The sequence below is a fragment of the Arvicola amphibius genome, chromosome 6, assembly GCF_903992535.2.
Source record: "Arvicola amphibius chromosome 6, mArvAmp1.2, whole genome shotgun sequence".
NCBI lineage: Eukaryota > Metazoa > Chordata > Mammalia > Rodentia > Cricetidae > Arvicola > Arvicola amphibius.
The window spans coordinates 83,928,435-83,947,181 of record NC_052052.2 but is presented as its reverse complement, the minus strand read 5'-3'; the positions used below and the strand labels follow the sequence as shown (position 1 = coordinate 83,947,181).

Here is an 18,747-nt window from a genome sequence, read left to right as displayed (position 1 = left end):
TGCAATGGGGCAGCTCAACTGTGTGGCCCCTTAGTTCATAGTGAGTGAGCCAAATGGCAGGCATGTGACCAAGCAGAGCAACCACAGCTCTTCCGGCAGGGGACAGAAAGGACCTTTTTCCTGAGATTACAAACTTTAGGGGTCCTTTCAGGGTTACAGAGTTCACATTGTTTACTGAGAAGGCTTATCTACAGCAATAAAGTCTACACAAGGCCAAGAGTAAGTCTTTGACCCAGGGACACATCTGGCCTTATCAAGATCTTGGCATGAAAACCAGTTGAGCTGCTTTTTCTATTTAACTCTTTTAGCTTGCAATCAAACCCACCCAGAATCTGGTCTGCCACAAATCACAGGTCCTTCCTGCATGGAACTGGCAGTCCATGTGGGACAAGGGCTGGAAACCCATGGTCTCCACTCTGGGGAGTTAAGTAGCTGATTAAAATGCCCGTCAAACAGACAAGCTACAGCCTAAACTGGCACATTTGAGAACAAAAAACCAAGAACAAAAAACTCATTGTCTTACTCACTGAGGCTTCTGGATGCCTCGCCAGTCTGTGGAAGTCTATTTCTCTATCCAGAGATGGGCAGGTCCACAGGAAGATGGCAACCTTTCCAGACGACTGTCCCTTCCCAATTAAAAAGTGATCCTACCCTGCAGTTGGGATTCGTCTAGAAGTCCTGGCAATCATCCTGCTCTAACTTTATAGGCACAATTGCCCTCCTACCCTAACCTCAATGCAACTGCCCATGACTGCTTTCTAAAGATGCCACCAAGTGGACACTTTAGGTGACAAGACTCCAGAGGGCACCACTGACACCTGAAGAAAGATGGGTTCCCGGGCCTTCCTGCCATGCCAAAGTTGATCACACACAAGCGCCAGCCATGCGTTCACTACTGCTTACTGGAGGGTGCCAGGAAGTGGTTAAGAGCAGAGACTTTGGAGTCAGGTCAGAATGCCACACCTCGGTTTCTTTCTAGCTGTGGTCTTACCCAGTTCTGCCACAAATATGGCCTCGGAAGAGTGCCATCAAATCTAGACAGACCTTTGTCATTGCCAAGAATCCCAAGCTAAACTTACCTTGGACCTGTTTTCTCCACTAAATGGCCCACCTGCCACCTAGACAAGCAAGTTCATCTCTCGTGTTCAATTTACCTCTTAATTATGTCCTAAATACGTCTATTTTGCATCCCTATGGTCACTTAGCCCACACAATTCAAATACCTCATCTGTATCATGCCATGGTATTAAGAGAAAATGCAATATGGTCATTCTGCTGACATCCTTGAAATGCCTTTCAACCTTGAGCCCGTGTGGTTTGGCCTGAAACTCCACTCTGATGTCACCTGCTTGTATCTTTCCTGGTATGCCAGCCACTAGTCCTGTGCTCATAGCTTTGGGTCCCAGGAACTTTGCACAATGGCTCTTTCCCTAAAACACTTTTGCCCAATTCTGTCTCAGCTTAGCTGCTCATCCAAATACTGGTCCTTCAGGGAACAGTTTTCTGAACCTTCGGAGGTCAAGACCTGGTGACTTTCATACTTCACACTGTGTCTGCTCAGTGTCTATAATAAGTTCCTGGGTACATCGGTTAACATGTTGTACCTGCAGGGCAGCACGTCTGGCTTTCTGCACTGACTTGGTGATGATGCCATCCCTAATACATGGAGAAGAGCTCAGAGGCGGTGGAACATGTCTAGGAGATAAGACAGTTCATTTCTAGTCTAGTATACTTCTGGCCCAATGATGGTGTGTCTCAAATTAGTGATCTGAGCTCTAGACCGTCGATCTAGGCTCAGGCTCCCAGAAAGGGAATGTTTAGGACTCTTAAGATCTGATTTTGCAGAGAACCTAGACGACAAAGAGGACTCTAAGAGGGACATACATGGATGTAATCTACATGGGAAGTAGAAAAAGACAAGATGTCCTGAGTAAATTGGGAGCGTGGGGGAGACTGTGGAAGAGGGCAGTAGGAGAGGGGAGAGAAGGGAAGGGGAGAAAAATACATAGATCAATAAAAACAATTTTTAAAAATCTGATTTTGGAGGCTACCTTTCACAAGGTGAGAAACAGGAAGATCAGCTCTTATGGGTTGGTCACAGGTCTAAATGAAAGTTACCAAGAGTTAGGACCAGTCTGACTGCAGAAGCTGCCAGTTTATAACCCAATAATTCTACATTTTAAAAATGGATTTCATATCACTTCAGAGTCTGAATTGAACTTGCTTTGGTGCTACAGTGGGGACTGAAGTGGGTTGAGCTGCAAACTAGCCCCAACGAATGTTCATTAGTGGAAGTACTTGTGAGATGTCAGGTGAACTGAAAGCAGCCGGTGCTTAAGACACCCCCACTCCCTCCTGTCCCCTATTCCCTTCCACCAAAATCTCTAGTCCTCTTTCCAGATTCTCTCTTTTTTCCTGTTTTTTCGAGACAGGTTTCTCTGTAGCTTTGGAGCCTGTCCTGGAACTTGTTCTGTAAACCAGGCTGGCTTTGAACTCAGAGATCAGCCTGCCTCTGCTTCCTGAGTGCTGGGATTAAAGACATGTGCCACCACCTCCCAGCTCTCCAGATTCTCTCTTGAAGGGCTAGAAGGATAGCTCATCGGCAGAGTGCTTGCCTTGATGGGTGAGTATTCAGTCCTTAGTGGAGCAAATCAAACCAAACTAAACCACCTCAACATCTTTAAGATGGCTGTCATCAGATGCCAAATGTGTGGGAAATAATCACTCCAAGCTCCAGCCTGTTATCCACCTTCCTCCTGGACTGTCCTCCAGTCCTGTAAAACTCCTCTTCCCAAAGGAGTCTCTGAACATCTGTCCTCTTTGTCCGGCTGAGACCTCAGAGGGGCAGCTTCTCTGTCTTAACCCTTTCCTTCTAAGCAAGTATCACTTCAACTGCTTTGTTATGTCTTATCTGACTCCCCTCTCTCTGTCTAGAGACAAGCTATTGTGTGTCCTGTTGCATCCAAATAGCCCTGGGCAGAAGTTCTCAAGAAGTGTCGTGTGTGTGTGTGTGTGTGTGTGTGTGTGTGTGTGTGTGTGTGTGTGTGTGTGTAATTCCCTCTGCTTCTGGGATTTGAGCCTCACTAATGCAAAAGTCTTCTTTGGGGTTCAAGATCCAGCTGCTCCCCTCTCGTCACAAGACGACAGCCCTGTGCCTAGGGCTCTTGGCTCCTGTCGAGCTGAAGCAGGGAGATGAATCTCTGGGCTGAGCCAGGGTGGGAAACAGAGGAGAGAGGGAGCTCGGCACGTTGTAGGACCACCCACGGTGCTGTACCCGCCAACAGCATGGGCAGGAAGACGACACAGGCACAGTTCCAGCATTTACTTTGGTTTCACTAAGGCCCAGGGAGCTTTGTCAAGATCAAGTCCTACACTCTCCATCACTCTTCCTTTAGCCACTTCAGCAACTGGGGTGCAAAGTAGGTGATGATAATGTCGGCACCTACACAGAAAACAAAAAACGAGAGGGTTAGGACATTGGCTCTTAGCACACTTGGGAGAGGAGGGCCAGGCAGGGAAGGACCACCATGGAGAGGCACAGCATGGTGTCACAGCCTAGGACTGAACCTGGCCTGATTTGCTGATGTGCGATCTGTGTAGAAGCAGCAGGCAAGCACAAGCCTGAATGTACTAGCTGTCTGGGGAAACCTAGGCCCAGCGCGGCACTGAGACCAGACTATTTCTAGCTGAGGTTCTTTCTCCTCTGCCATGTCACTCTGAGATCCAGCCAGGGCTGACTTAACTTACATCCCACTGTCTCTTCATGGCTCAGTGATGATCTACAGTTCCCAATTTGCCTCTCCCTCTCTTTCTCTTTTGAGACAAGGATTCTCTGTATCTTTGGTGGTGCCTGTCCTGGAACTAGCTCTTGAAGACCAGGTTGGCCTCAAACTCAGAGATCCGCAGGCCTCTGCCTCCTGAGTGCTGGAATTAGAGGCGTGCACCACCACTGCCAGGCTTCAATTTGCTTTTTTCTATGGACCTTTCTGGTAAGTGGGGATAACAGGTGTCTGCTGTTAAACCCACCTTGATGACCAGGATGGTCTGTGTTACTAGCAAAACTGCTCCCATTTATAAGGTAATAAGAGTATACACTGCATATTATCTCAGGCACTCCTCAGGACAGTACAGACCAGGACCCCAAGACTGACAGCTTGCCCAAGCTCGCACAGCCAGAAAGCTGCATGGCGGTCCTATTTCTGTCATCGCTGCACATTTTTCTGCTCTTCCTCATCCTCTTCTCTACTTGTGCCTGGTGATCCGAACTTCTGAGCAAAGAATCCAAGCTTCTCAAGACTTGTGCCCATCAGGCCCTGTGGCACAAGTCACAAACCCCACCCCTGCTTACCAGCTCTGCGGAAGGCGGTCACAGCCTCTAGTACAGCAGTCCTGAGATCAAAGGCCCCAGCCTGGGCTCCGTGCCACAACATGGCAAACTCTCCTGACACCTGGTATACCGCGAGGGGGAGCTCGGGGTGCTGCAGAGAATGGCAAATGGGGTCAAGTGACTGTCCCTTCCTTCCTGCCCAGTCTGAATAATCACTGCCGCTGAAAGCCAGCTCATTCTGAAACCGTCCGTCCACAGCTGTCTAAGTACTCCCATGAGCCATGGCAGAACTAAGCAGGGTGGGAGAGGGCTCCTGTTCAGGGGCATACTGTTTCTGGCTCAGAGATTGATTCTACAGCCCCCTCACCCATTTAGTGTCCATTATAGGGGACAACCTCTCCCACCCTACATTCTGTCCTTACCTTGTCCTTCACCTCCCGCACCACATCCAGGTAGGGCAATCCCGGCTTCACCATGAGCATGTCAGCTCCTTCCCGAATGTCCCGGGCCTAGGGATAAGGGCGAAGTGTGGGTAGCACCTGAGACAGGGACAGGACAGGACAGGAGGGTATGGGGCTTAAGTTCAGATCACTCACGACTGCACGGAGGGCCAGGCCACGGGCTCCAGGAGGCAGCTGGTAACAGCGGCGGTCCCCAAAAGCTGGGCTCGACTGAGCTGCATCCCTGCAAAGAGTATCACAATGCTGGGGGCCAGCTTCAGGAGACTGGGCCAGGAATTTAACAGACCACTGTTGACACCACTCACCGGAAAGGGCCATAGAAACAGGAGGCAAATTTGGCACTATAGCTCATCACAGACACCTAGAGAGAAGACAATGGAGTCTAGGCCAAGTCAGCCCTTCCCAAATCCCAGGGATGAACAAGGGAAGGTCCTCAGGCAGGAATCAAAGGACCTATAATCTAGTCTCTTATCAATAGGCCTTATTTCTCTGAGGCTGAGGTGTAACCCAAAGGGCTCACCCAGCATCACTCTCAATTCTGAGATGCACCGTATGTACTGGCTTGCATGTGGGTACGAGTGCGTGCACATGCATGCAGAGCACAGACAACAACGGCAGCATTCCTTAGGTGCCATCTACAGTTTCTGAGATAGGCTCTCTCACTGGCCTACAACTTTACCAAGGGTAGGCTAGCTGGCCAGCAAGCTCCACCTCCCCATCACTGGGATTACACACATACACCACCATACCTGCTTCTTACATGGGTTAGAAGATCCGAACTCAGGTCCTCACAGTTGCAAACGAGTGCTTTACTGACTGAGCCATATTCAGAGGGCTGCCCACCCACCCTCACGCCCCTCCTGCCCTCAGGTCATACCCTGTTGCCAAGTCCATGTTTTAGCAGGGCAGTCTTGATGGCTTCGACACGTCCGTCCATCATGTCTGACGGAGCTACAACCTGACACCCTGAGGGACAGAGGGTGGCCTTCAGAATTCTGGATCTTTCCTGCCCACATGCCAACTCCTGTCTCTGCTACTACGGCACTCACTCACCTGCCTTGGCATAGGCCAGTGCCACCTCTGCCAACCGCTGTCGGCTTTCCTCAGCTAGGAATGCTCCTTTCTCACTCAGGAGGCCTGGGAGACAAGATGGTGGATTGGGAGTATACCGTGGCCCTTGTCTGTCCCCACCCTGGGGACAGCTGGGCTGAGATAACAAGGTCTGTATGTAGGGGCTCACCACAGTGACCATGGGAGGTGTAGGGGCACAGGCAGACATCACAGGCCACTAGGAGGTCAGGGAAGGTCTTCCTCAACAAGCGGATGGCCTCAACAGCTGGGGAGTCCTCAGAGTCAGCTGCAGAGCCCTGTTCATCCTGGAGCCAGGGAAGGACAAGGCAGTAAGTCTATTACACATGTTTTCAGAAGGTATGCTGGCTGCCACTGAAGAACGCAAACCCAGCCCACTGTCATCCCACTGAAGACTGGATAAAGAGGCACCGGACTGGCCCCATTTACACAGAGTACAGCAGAATCATCCAGTTAGGCTGTCAAAGGCCTACTCGTGAGCTTCCTGACCTGGGGTCAAAGGCAAAGAATACAGCAATGCAACTATGGCCCCCAAAACCTGCCCAGAGCAGAGCAAGGCCACAGTGAGCGTAGCGCTTCAGTCCTCCCTCCCTCAGGCTTCCTTTGTCTTTCCTTCCTTCTTATATGTATGTGTGTGTGTGTGTGTGTCCACATGCGAGACCACAGGCCGAAACTGGTGTCTTCCTCAATCACTCTCTACCTTAGTTTAATTTTTGTTTTGGAAGCAGGGTCTCACTCACCATGTAGTTCTGGCTGGCCTAGAACTAGCTGTAGAGACCATGCTGGCTTTAAACTGAGAGAGAGGCTGCTGTCGTACCAATCTTATGCTGGGATTAAAGGTGTGTACCACCATCAGGCAGACTGGCTGTCCTGCAAACCCGAGGAGCCCCGAGTCTCTACCTCCTCAGCACTGGAGGACAGTCATGCACTGCCTCTCTGAGCTCAGGTCCTCAAGCTGGAGCAGCAAGCTCTCTACCAGCCCAGGCACTTGCCCAGCCCTCATCTTCCCTTCTCCCCTCTTCCATTTGTCACCTTGGGAACTCTGCTGGGGACACCGAAGATCAGGACAGCGTGCAGGCCTGCTTCCACCAGGGGTCTCAGCATGTCCTCTAGCTGGTTCACGCCGTACCTGGGGAAGGGCAAGGAAGCGCAAAGCACTGAGGGAACAGGTCTCCTGCCCAGGCCTCCATGCCTTTGAACAGTGCTTTTGTTACAAGTCAAGCTGCAGGCTGGGGATAGAGCTCTGTGGAAACACACTTGCTAGCATGTGAGAAGTCCCCAGTGAAGAGCCAAGCTGCGTACGGTTTCAGGAGAGCACAAGCCCCACAGTCCAGGACCAGAGATAGGCAAACTGGGTCACAGACAGCAGAGCTATGCACTTAGCTGTGGCAGACTCCTCCCATCTTAAGCTCAGTTCCTGCCTACAACAGCCTCTGCCACAATGTCCCTGATGGTGGGATGCTTGTCACTTTATGAGGTTGCCTCCCATACTAGTTAACAGTTTACTCTCCACGAAATCCTTCTTTCCACAGTGTCTTTCCATATCTGCTACCTGTTAAGTGTGCTTCTACTTCCTGGCACCTGCACCTGTGAAATCTCTCCTTCCACCATCCCCGCCACCCACCATAACCCCTACCTGGCCACTCCTGGGAGGCTGGCAATGGGCTGGACATCATCAGGAACATCCCTACAAGAATTGGAGAGGGTTATGGATTAATGGTTGGGTGACTGAGAAGGATGGATGGGAAGCTGGGAAAGGATGAAGGAGTAGAGACGGAGGGAGGAGCTGGGATCTCATGGCTAATCCCCCTGCCTGGCCAAGCCCAGGCCTATAATAATAACAGGAACAATAATAGCATGGCAGTAAGGGCAACGGTACTGAAAGACTTGAGTTCAGAGGGTCCTTGTGTCTGAGCCAAGCATCTCCTTTAGCCTTAGGCCTTCACCTGGATCCTGTGTAGATTAATTTCTTCAAGCACGTAAGATTCACCCAACAGTTCTTATGTGCTAGGTAGTGTTCTAAGTACTGATAAGAACAGTGAGCCAAACAGGCAATAATCCCTGCCCTCCAGAGTAGAGACGCATAAGATGTCTTTTTCTTTCTTGTGAAGAGGCCAGGACTGCAGGTGCCTAGCACAGTACCTGCTATGCAGTAAGCACTCCACAATATCTTCTGTGGTTGCTAACAATTGCCTCTTAACTTAGACAGAGCATTTGACCCAGATACTTCCTCCTCCTGTTTTAACCACCAAAGCTCTGGAATGGCAAGGGTAATCTTGACTTTACAACTGGAGTGACTGAGTTCTTTTCGGAGCTTGTACAGTTCCAAAGACCATAGTCCTCAACCTCAGCTCACAGCCCACTTTAAGGCTTCCTCCTCCCAACAGGACAGCCTGCTCCAGGTCTGGCACACTGCTGGGGACTCACGTGACAAAGATGGGATAGATGAGGTTGGAGGCACTGATGGTGGAGGCAGAGGCCTGCCAGGTCCGCAGCAGTGGGTGGAAGTAGCCGCTGTGCAGTATGGACTGGTGATGCATGGTGTGGGCTGGGGCACAGGGCAGCCTGCTAGATGTGCTAGATGGACTCTAGGCTCCGGGGTGTCTGCTGTCGACTCAGCTCTGTGGGGGATCAACAGGAAGCAGAAGATGTGATATTCAGAGGACAGTTCTTTCAGGTTTCTGCCTCCCCTCTCTCCAGCCTCTGCATCTTATAGTATGGTTTTACCAACTGCTGCCCCTCCAGAACAAGATAAGGCAGGGAACCCTGTAGAAGTTACAGAGAAATTTCAATCTAATGATAGCATTTGGGCTGTAGTTCCCAGGACTGCTAGTTAAAAAACAAACAAACCAGTTTTCAGGGGCTGGAGAGATTGCTCATGGTTAAGAGCACTGGCTGCTCTTCCAGAGGACCTGGGTTCAATTCCCAGCAACCACATGTCAGTTCACAACTGTCTGTAACTCCAGTTCCAGAGGATCTGACACTCTCACACAAACATGAATACAGACAAAACACTAACGCACATAAAAAATTACATAAAAAATTTTCTGGCAACTTTAAATTGTATCTTAGTAAAGAATCTGAAGATTAGAAATAAAAGAGAAACAGAATGGATTCTTCCTTATACATATTTTGAGAAGTACTCTTTATTGCAACATTTTAACTTCATTTAATCCATAAAAAACGCCCATGATTAAGGCAGACTGAGAGGTTAACTTTTTTGTTTGTTTGTTGTTTTTAGACTTGTTTCTGTAGCTTTGGAACCTGTCCTGGAACTAGCTCTTGTAGACCAGGCTGGCCTCAAACTCACAGAGATCCACCTGCCTCTGCCTCCCGAGTGCTGGGATTAAAGGCGTGCGCCGCCACTTTTTTTGTTTTGTGAATTTTTTTTTTTAATATGTGGTACCGTGGATCAAACTCAGGGGCTTTGTGTTTGGGAGGCAAGGATTCAACTACTAAGTTACAGCCCCAGCCTTAGGATTTTGTGTTGATTTTGAAGTAGGGTTTCACTATGTAATTTAGGCTGGCCTCAAACTTGCTTGGCAAGTATTTTAGATCAGCAAAAAGAAAAATGCCCTGGAATTCCACTGCCAGTGCAAAGAATGCCTTGGCACGTGGACTGTGACAAGAGGAACAATGTATTCCAAGATCAAGTACTGCGTACATGACTGGACAGAAGGACACACACGTACTTCCCGTGTACAGTGTCCTCTAAAGAGCTCTTACAACCAAGGAACCTTCTGTGCTGGTCAAGTACAAACAACTAATCCTCCTGCATCTAACCCTCAAGGCCTAGGATATGTGATTCTCAGACAGGAACCCCAGGCTTCTGTGAACACCAGGCAAGTGCTCCACAGGTCCAACTGCTTGTTTTGTGATGGCACGCTCCTCTCTTTCCCTAGGCCTACACTCTGCACAGCCGCTCCCTCTCCTGCCGTGGCTTCCTTCTTGCCCACTTCACAAAGCCTCTTATGTAACAGTTCTTTGTGGCACTGGCTTATCTTGCCCTAGTAAACAGAACTTCTACAGGGCAGGGGCTGTGATGAATTCAGTCCCGCCTCCCACACCACACTCTCCCCACACACGGACTCTAGCACAGAGCAAATATTTCATTACACCGAGTACAAGACAAAACTGCATGCCTCAAAAGTGATATATGCCTGAAGGAAGCCTGGGTGCCACACTGTTTTAGGAGCACCTACTGTGTGCCAGCCCCCGGCAGCACCCTCACATGTGCCTTCTGGAAGTCATAGGCTAATCCTGGGGGTGGGGGGCGCGCAGGACTCCTAAGTGCATTGCAGAGCCAGGCAGCCCAGGTCTACATGATCCTGGGACCCAAAGAGGAGGGCAGGAGAGCTTATAGAAGACAGGGCTTGGGGTCTCTTCTGCAGGATGTGTGAATCCGGGAGGGGAGAGGTGAGTGAGGATTACTATGGACTGTTCTGAAAACTCACGGATGTAACAGGGGTCACGTGACAGAGGTGGAGGAATTGAGACAGGGACAAGCACTCTGAGCAGCAAATAGGGCACTGGCCTGACGCGCCTTTAAGAAAACTCTTGTGGCTGAGGAGATCAGACAGGAAGCAGAGGAGCAGGGGGAGGCCAGGAGGCGGAGAAGGGCCATCTTGAGGCAGCCAAGAGGCTGTCTCCTAGGGCAGATACTCTGACCCAGGGGACAACAGAGACCAGGGACAAAGCAGGAAGAGGGTAGTGGGATGAAGGGTTGGACAGCTAGTTCCATTTTAGACATTTCCTTTTGGAGACACCCTTTGGCTACTAAGCAGACAAGTTAAAAAAAAAAAGCCACAGAAAGTGGAGGCTGGTAGGTTTGAATCCCTGGCTCTTCGAACAAAGGAAATGTCCAGGACCAGAGGGGAGGTACTTACCCAAAGTCCTGCAGCAAATCAGAAGTGGAAACAAGTCCAGAGCGCTGGAATCTTTCGATGAGCCCTGCTGTGTTTGTTTCTCTCCTCCCAACTAGCTCAGGGGCCCACCTTATCCCATCTTCCTCCTTGGTGGAGCTGGGGTTATCAGAAGCCACACAGGACCAACCTTATCACCACACCCCTGGGTGGGCCAGCCTCATCTTGGGACACGGGAGGCCAGGCCTCCTTAGAGATGTCACACTTAGCACACGCGAGGATTTATCTACCCACTTTGTGCAAAACTTGGCTCTCTTATCTGCCATCTGCCAGGAGTTAGCCGAGAGGTAAAATTATTTGCTCAAAACCACATAGCCAGTTAGTGAAAAAACCAGAATTTGACTTGTTCTGGGCTCCAGTTGGTCTCCCTCTGTGGACACTGATATACTGAGTCCAGCAGGTACAGAGCACTTAAGGCAGAACTTTAGCTAATTTAATTGCAAAACTCAATATAGCGTTTAGTGAAATAATTAGGAAATAGAAGCTAGGAACTTGCTCAATGCCATTATGGATTGGAGCCAGATTTTGAAACCAGGTGCATATTTGGATTCATCTGCCCAAGAACGATCTCTGTAGCAGGACCTGGCTTCTGGAATCCACACCTGCATTCCCTGGCTCTCACTCATCGCCTGTAAAAGATTAAGGGAGCAACCGATAGGCCATCTGCCTGAAAGTAAAACTTGGAGGGCCACCTAGGAGCTGTGTGGTTCTCCAAATTCTACTTCAAGGTAGCTGGGAGCTATGGGAGGGGGGAGGAGTGCAGAGGTGTGGGCAGTGGGAGCTATGGGAGTGGGGAGTGCAGAGGTGTGGGCAGCGGGAGCTATGGGAGGGGGGAGTGCAGAGGTGGGGGGAAGAAGTGCAGAGGTGTGGGCAGTGGGGCACTACAGCAGTTCCTGTTTGCTTCTTTTGGGACTGAACTCCTGGACCCCTGTGCTCCATCACTGAGCTAAACCCCAGCCAGAACAGCACAACTTGGATTTTTTTTAAATGTTGAAGATAATGCTTAGGAGTATTTTGCCTTATGGGCAGGTATATGCATCATGCATTTGCAGTGACGGCGGCAGAGTTCAGAAGGGTATGGACAGATTTTTCTTGAGGCTGCCAGCTCACAATAAATGACACGGAGACTTACTAATTATAAAAGCTTGGCCTATAGTTTCTGGTCTCACTAGCTCTTATAACATTTCCACTCAGCTACATGCTGCCATGTGGCTAGTGGCTTTTACTTCTGCATGTCTTGCATCCTCTGCATCTGGCTGGCAACTCCACCTTTCTTCTTCCCAGAGCTCTCTCTGTCCAGAAGTCCCTGTTATACCTCCGGCCTAGCTAGTTATTGGCTGTATAGCTGTCTATTAAACCAATCACACTGACATATCTTTACATATGCAATCAAATATCTCCCAGGAGAAGGGGCTGTGGGATCCCCTGGAACTAGAATTACTTATGGTTGTTGAGCTTCTATGTGGAGTCTAGGAACTGAACCCAGGTCCTCTGCACTGAGATTAAGAGTAATATCTTTTGCCCAGGTTTAGGTTTTTATTTTGGCTGTCACCAGAAAAAACTGAGAGAGATGTCAGTGCAAATTAAAAAGAAAAAGAAGAGTCCTATGTAACCCTTCACACTTGGATAGGAGAAATGAAGGATGGAAGGAAGCTGGCTCACACAGTGGACGAGGCTCCTGTGCCCTATATGCCATAGTCTGTCACAGCAGATATTTAATTCAGGTCACAGGATGGAGAGGTGCCTGGAGTTGCTTCTGCTTCACAGAATCAATTCTAGATCAGAATTTTCCTTTGAGAGTTCCTTTGGAGTCTGGAAGATTCTCAAACAAGGGCAGGGCATTTCCCCCCAAACTCAGGGAGTTTGCAAACTTCAGCTTCAATCCCATGTACTAACAGGAATACAGGACCATAGGGACCCAGCTCACCTTCTCCCTCATTTTTTTTTAGCCTCCCTCTGCTAGCAAGCTGCACGAAGTGGACAGAAAGAACTGCTTCTGGGTCAAACAGCCCCAGAGGTGACTCTAACTTTGGGCAAGGCTTTTTAGTTGCCCCTTTTCAAAATCTAAAATGTGTTGATATTATCAAGTTGATCAGATAGCGATGAGGTGTGTCTGACACACCAGCAGCACAGTAAGCTAGGGTGAGCACACAGTACTGTGACCCTGCCCTGCAACCAAGGAAGGATATACATTACAGCCAGTCCTGAGGAGAGAACGGGACTCCAGCAGCATGTGCTGGATAAGAAGGAAGAGAGTCAAGGGAGCTTCACAGAGACACTGCAGGACAGCTGTTTTCAAAGACCATCCTTAGGAGGCCATGTCCCCTAACTTTGGAGGAAGACTGACACCAGGTGTAGCTGAGAAAGAGCTTTAGGGCCTGGGCTCCCAGGCTGTGCCCCATGGAGGATTCCAGAGGCTGTGCTCTTGGCATAGATAGAGGTGAGCTAGTGCCAGTTCTGGCAGGCTCTGCCAGGATTGGGGACTAGACCTCAGGAGGACCAGCTAGGTGGAAGGTCTAACGCTGGGAAATCTGAAGCATTCTCAGAACGGCCCAGGAAAGGCAGCTGCGGGCAGTGGGACCTGAATACCTTAGCTGCCACCTGCCACAGTGTCAGGAGGGATCAGAAAGAAAACTAGACCTTGTCTAGTCTGCTAGATCTAGTCTTGTCTAGGCTTAATCTCCCCTGCCAGGGTCTAGCCATTTCAAACTAGGAGTTGCCTTTCCCAGACTGCTATAAAATTCTGGCTAGGAGTTTCTACATCCAACAATGGTAAAATTGAACTCTGAGAAGGGCAGAACAGGGCAGCAGGAAATCTGGTCTAAAATTCAGGAGTCCAGCAGCCCTCAATTCTCACCACTATGGCCTTTGACACTAGAAGAACAGAGTTCATACATGATATTCCCAGCAGAGCTGAGCCAACTGAGAGCTCCAGGTGAGGGAGGAGGGGAGGGAAGAGGTTATGACCTAGACCTGACCACTGCTAGTTGCAGGAGAGTTAAACCTGACCACTGCTAGTTGCAGGAGAGTTAAGTGGGATTTAAAAGGCTTGGGGGCAAAGTCTTGTTTTCATATGCTTGACCTCCTGTCTTTCCATGTGGTAAACTGGGGCTTCAACTGACCTCAATGGGTTGTTGTACTGACTGAATGAGCAGATTGTTTTCCCCCAGCTCTCCAGCCTGCCAGACACCTCGCGCTCCGAGACTACCCGCAGCGGTCTCGGAGAAGGCAGGCGGGCGGAGCCCACTTTTGAATCTCCAAGCCTGGATGCACAAGAGCAACAAGATTCCGCCCACTCTAGAGGGTGCACCAGGACTGCGTCTCCGCCCAGAGCGTCAGAAGCACAGTGCCATCCGGGATACCCACCCAAACCACCACTTGCCAGAGGACGGGGCCCGCTCACCTACCACGGACACTGCTTCCCCGCCGCAGCTCCGCTCCAGGCTCCTGACGCCCGCCTCTCCAGCTCTAACAGAGCAATCCACGTGGGGGCGGGGCGACTCACCCGGAAGCGGCTCTCCTTCTGCCCGCCCCCGCGGGCGTGCAGCCTACGCTCCCTTCAGGGCAGCCTCTGATCGCTGGGCCTGGACCACGCTCCGAGGCCTGGAATCTTGGCCAATCTGGAGTCTTCCGGGAGCCCGAGAGCCCGCCTACCCTGCCACTCCGGTCCTTACACCCTCTGACCTCTCACTTGAGTGAAGAAGGCCCGAGCCTCTGGGCGGACCCTGGCTTGCCATTCCGAACTCTCCGAACTCACTGTAGAGTTCTCTAGGTCTCTTCTTAGCCTCCAGCAAAAAACTGGTTGTTGCTCATTGGTTAAAAAAAAAAAAAAAAAAAAAATTGGATGTTCAGGACGATAAAACACAGCGGGTAGATCCATTTTGGCGGACTGTGCACTTTAAAGTTGTTGCATTCAGCAGCAGACGGCCCATTTTAGACAAATTTATTACAGCGTAATTAATTGTCCAGCCCTTGATCTGTCATGGGTTGAAAGATGTGGACACTGAAATAAAGAAAAGTAACCACATATGACAGGGGTATCATGTTTACCTAAAATGTATACATTAAAATCTGACCAAAGGGGTGGTATACCCCTTCAACCCAGCACAAGGAAGTAGACAGGTGGATCTCTGAATTTGAGGTCAATTTGGTCTACAAAGTGAGTTCCAGGCCAGCCAATGCTATTACATAGTGATAGCTGTCTCGACATAAAAAAACAAACGAACAAAAAACCCCCAGACATCACGATTAATTAGCTAGGCAGTGGTGATGCACAAATCCAAGCACTCGGGAGGCAGGGGCAGGTGGATCTCTGTGAATTCAAGGCCAGCCTGGTCTACAGAGTGAGTTCCAGGACAGGTAGACGCGTTACACACAGAAACCCTTCTCGAAAAACAAATTAAAAAACAAAATAAAAAAAAAACAAAAAGTTAAACAAAGTTCTGTGGATGCTCAGAGCATGGAGTCTGGGGTTTATGAGGCCAGAAACAAAGACTTGGGGTGCTGTGCGAGAGAGAGAGAGAGAGAGAGAGAGAGAGAGAGAGAGAGAGAGAGAGAGAGAGAGAGAGATTGATCTAGATGGGTCCTTTCCAAAAGCACACTGTATGAGTCATCATTTTAAACAAAAATGTTCTTTATTTGTATAAAGCATTAAGTCCTCTCAGCAATCCCCAGTCACTTTCATAGTCTTCGCTGCAGCCACTCACCCAGCTCACAGTATCCAGCTGTGACATTACTTGTCAACCTCAAGTGCTCAGCTAAGACGAAAAAGTGCGTGGAGCACTGAATGGGGAGAAAGGAAAGGCCAGCAGACACTTCCAAAGCCACAGTGGTGGTGGCTCTGGTGCTAGATTCTCGAGCACCATTACATCTGCCTTGAGGTTCAGAGGCATTTCTGGGAGGAGGACTAAGGAATCTGAGGAACTTGTACTTTGGGATATTATATAGGTTACTAAAGTTCCTAGACTGGAGGATGAAATAAGTAAAAGGAGGAGAAAGTGGGGCTGGGAAGCAGAGGCAGGAGAGAGATGTAAGGGGGAAAGACCTAGAGGAAATAAATTCTGGAACCTGTCAAGAGTTCAGGGAATTAAAAGCAGCAGCCACAGGTCAGGGAGATGGGCTAATGAAGAGAGAACCTGGGATTTTATGCCTTCCAGGGGGTAGCACTAAATCTTACAGTGCAGGCACTGAGTTACCACCAAAGATTGAGCCATCTGTTTTTAAGAATTGGCACCATTTTTTTTGACATATTACAATCAACATTAAGAATTTAAGAATGTATGTGCAGCCACCACAGCAGACTGAACATCTACAGTCAATAAAGGGCTACAAGCTAATTAACTCTAGACAACAAAACAAGTAATGCTACAATCCAGTGACGAGATTACCTTATTCTCCTACAGCTTTTTAGTCATTTCTTAAAGAGCAACCATTCTGACCTACTGCCAACACTGTACAATCAAACAGGGTGACTGTGCTCAAAGCCCCATTTCTCCCCTCAGCCTTTAGGGCCTCTGTGAACTGGAACACAGCAGGCAACTTGAAAGTTATTACTTTTTTGGAGGGGTAGGGAAATGGGATCAAAAACTAGCTAGTCACATACTTAAGTAAACAAACAATATCAAACTATTTAGTCACTCAGAATCCCTTATACTAAAAAGTCACAACCTCCAGACTGATTCAGCAAAACAGGTTTCTGTTATTCAGGTTCTCTGAGTGTCGGAAGAGATGATTTTGATCTTTTTGGTCAGTTTTTATTTTGATCTCAGACACCTGTGCCGAAGATGGCTCTGCCTTGCAGGGAAAGGCTTCACATGAAAACATCGCAGGTGGTCACTTCCATGGCGCCATGGTCTGCCCACTCTCCACTCAGTTGTCTACTTCCTCCTCTTCATTCTGTTCTTCCTCATCCAATCTTTCTTCATCTTCATCGTCTTCCTCCCTGCTCTTGTCCTGCTCTTCAGAATCTGTTTTTTTGTCTTTGTCCTTCTTCTTTTGCTCGGAAGCCTCCTTCTTGCCTTTTTGCTCCCGCCTGTATGCTGTAAGGAAGCAGGAAATTATTGCAAACCAAGGCATAGAAAGATAACCAGGCCCATATCACATATCTCAGATGGTACCAACTAAACAGAGGAATCATGACCATTACTGTAATCAAGGTCATCAGGGAACAAAGGATGATCATCTTTCATATGGCTTATGAAACTGAAGAGCGGATGGATACCTTCTAGAGCTTCTTTCAATGGTGTAACGAACCGCTGGAATTCCATCTCTTCCATGGCTGACAGCACATCACTGGCATTGAGAGTCTTGCGCTTCCCTTTCATTGCGAAGTTGTTCGCACTGAAGAAAAAAGCAAAGCCCCTTCAAAAGCTGTCAGAGTGGGTGGGAACAAAGGACAACAAGAGGTGGGACGGGAAAATCCGTATTTATCTTAGATTCACGACTCAGTTCATTCCTTCCCCGTACAAAGGGCTACGGGAACCTTGTTTAATCTGCTTCAGAATTTGTGGGAACTGGAGGAGTGCTCTCTCTACTGAAGCAGGGAACAATTACTGGGGCCACGAAGTCGGGGACAGATCCCGCAGAGCCTTCCTTCTGCCTCTGCTCGACTCACCAGGATGTGGCATACAGAACGAAGACGCTGGCGGCGCGGGAGATGGCGCTCCGGGCCTCCTTGGAGATGTTGACGCCGTCCGGGAGCTGCGAGAGTGGAGATAAACACACACGCGGATCTTGTTAATCTGCTCGCTCGTCCGCCCTCGACCCATTCGCCAGCCCGAGCAGCTCACCGCTTCCTTGATGATCCTAGTAATGACGGCGTTGGGCAGATTTAGGTCCTCGGGCCTCTCCGCCATGGCCTCCGCTGGAGCCCGAGCCTCCTCCGCCTCAGGCCTTCTCTTCAGACAGTTCTGGTGTCTGGACTTCCCGCGTCGGTAAGATCTGACCCTCGGAGGCTTCCGTCCCACCCCACGTTGCCAGTGTCCCACAGTGCTTTGCGCGCCACAGCCTCCCATCTTCACCGGCCCCGCCTAATATCGGCGGTTAGCCAAGCTTTCCGTGTCGCAGTGGTTTCGGCTCACTGAGGTTCACGCTAGCATTGACCGTCTCCTTCACGTTCCTCTGTAGGCTCGTTTCTTTGCCACGCACTGTCACTATCACTGGAACTTTAGTACCAAACGAAGTTTGGCTTTCTGAGTTTTCCGTCTGTTCTCCCATTGTGCCTTGCGCCGCTGCTAGGCAACGGGGCGGCATGGTGCCTAGCGTGGGAGGGGGAAGGCTAGCCTGAGCCTGTGGGGCGAAGTCCGCCGGACAGGATGGGCGGGGCCTCTCTTGAGGAGGTGGGCGGGGCCCCTGGGAGAGGTGGGCGGGGCCCCCTGGTAGAGGGAGCGGGGCCTCTCTGGGGGAGGGGGCGGGGCTCCTGGGAGAGGCGGGCGGGGCCCTGGGAGAGGTGGGCGGAGCCAAGCCTCGCAGCGTTTTCGCTATCTCAGCTTTGTCCCTAGAACAGAGCGCTTTGGAATCTCCTTTTATCTCTCGGAATCGCTGACCACTGATACTTTTTTATTTTCCTTTTTGGCTCGGAACTCAGTGGAGATTTTCTTTCAATTTTACTGCACCGATGTCCATCTTTAATCTTATTTCCCTTTCATCTTTGTGATACTCGTATTAAGGATAAATGTTATCTAAAACTTTGGTTTTTTTTAATGCCAATTATTTTATTAGAACAGCTATAAGGCTGGCGATATCGGGGGACGCCTGATGAGACTCCGGGGTTCAGTTTGGACTGGTCCAGTACTGAAAGGGCGAGAAGCATATTATTGTAAGAATAATGCATCATATTCTCATTCTCATTCAAAAGCCCGTGTTAAAGTTGTATTTCTTAATTCATTAAGTGATTCAGCGTACATATTCCCCATCAAAATCTTTACGAGGTTTTACATTTACAATGACG

At 49.6% G+C, this 18,747-nt stretch overlaps 2 protein-coding genes across 3 annotated transcripts; both read right to left on the bottom strand.

Moving 5' to 3' along the window:
• Nucleotides 1-3,307: 3,307 nt before the first annotated feature.
• Nucleotides 3,308-14,358, bottom strand: Alad (aminolevulinate dehydratase). Of its 2 annotated transcripts, none has more exons than XM_038332670.1 (12): nt 14,207-14,358; nt 8,305-8,498; nt 7,514-7,564; nt 6,910-7,006; nt 6,029-6,164; nt 5,842-5,925; nt 5,666-5,754; nt 5,094-5,149; nt 4,924-5,011; nt 4,750-4,836; nt 4,349-4,478; nt 3,308-3,442 (listed from the first exon to the last, which is right to left on the bottom strand). In XM_038332670.1, exons 2-12 carry the CDS (start codon nt 8,415-8,417, stop codon nt 3,381-3,383), a joined length of 993 nt encoding a protein of 330 aa, XP_038188598.1. In that variant the 5' UTR covers nt 8,418-8,498; nt 14,207-14,358; the 3' UTR covers nt 3,308-3,380. The 2 variants fall into 2 exon arrangements, with proteins under 2 accessions (XP_038188598.1, XP_038188599.1); XM_038332671.2 differs by lacking the exon at nt 14,207-14,358 and adding an exon at nt 10,764-10,981.
• A 367-nt stretch (nt 14,359-14,725) lies between these two features.
• Pole3 (DNA polymerase epsilon 3, accessory subunit) lies at nt 14,726-17,998 on the bottom strand. Its single transcript, XM_038332672.2, has 4 exons — nt 17,588-17,998; nt 17,413-17,498; nt 17,020-17,138; nt 14,726-16,837 (listed from the first exon to the last, which is right to left on the bottom strand). Exons 1-4 carry the CDS (start codon nt 17,810-17,812, stop codon nt 16,668-16,670), a joined length of 600 nt encoding a protein of 199 aa, XP_038188600.1. The 5' UTR covers nt 17,813-17,998; the 3' UTR covers nt 14,726-16,667.
• Between the last annotated feature and the right edge of the window lie 749 nt (nt 17,999-18,747).

Coding starts and splice junctions, on each gene's coding strand:
- Alad (XM_038332670.1), bottom strand. CDS start 8,417: ATGCATCACCAGTCCATACTGCACAGCGGCTACTTCCACCCACTGCTG. Junction 5,926..6,028: donor CACCTCCCATGGTCACTGTG/GTGAGCCCCTAC, acceptor CTTGTCTCCCAG/GCCTCCTGAGTGAGAAAGGA. Junction 4,479..4,749: donor TGCGGGAGGTGAAGGACAAG/GTAAGGACAGAA, acceptor CATTCTCTGCAG/CACCCCGAGCTCCCCCTCGC.
- Pole3 (XM_038332672.2), bottom strand. CDS start 17,812: ATGGGAGGCTGTGGCGCGCAAAGCACTGTGGGACACTGGCAACGTGGG. Junction 17,139..17,412: donor GTTCTGTATGCCACATCCTG/GTGAGTCGAGCA, acceptor TTTTTTCTTCAG/TGCGAACAACTTCGCAATGA. Junction 16,838..17,019: donor ATTGAAAGAAGCTCTAGAAG/GTATCCATCCGC, acceptor GCTTCCTTACAG/CATACAGGCGGGAGCAAAAA.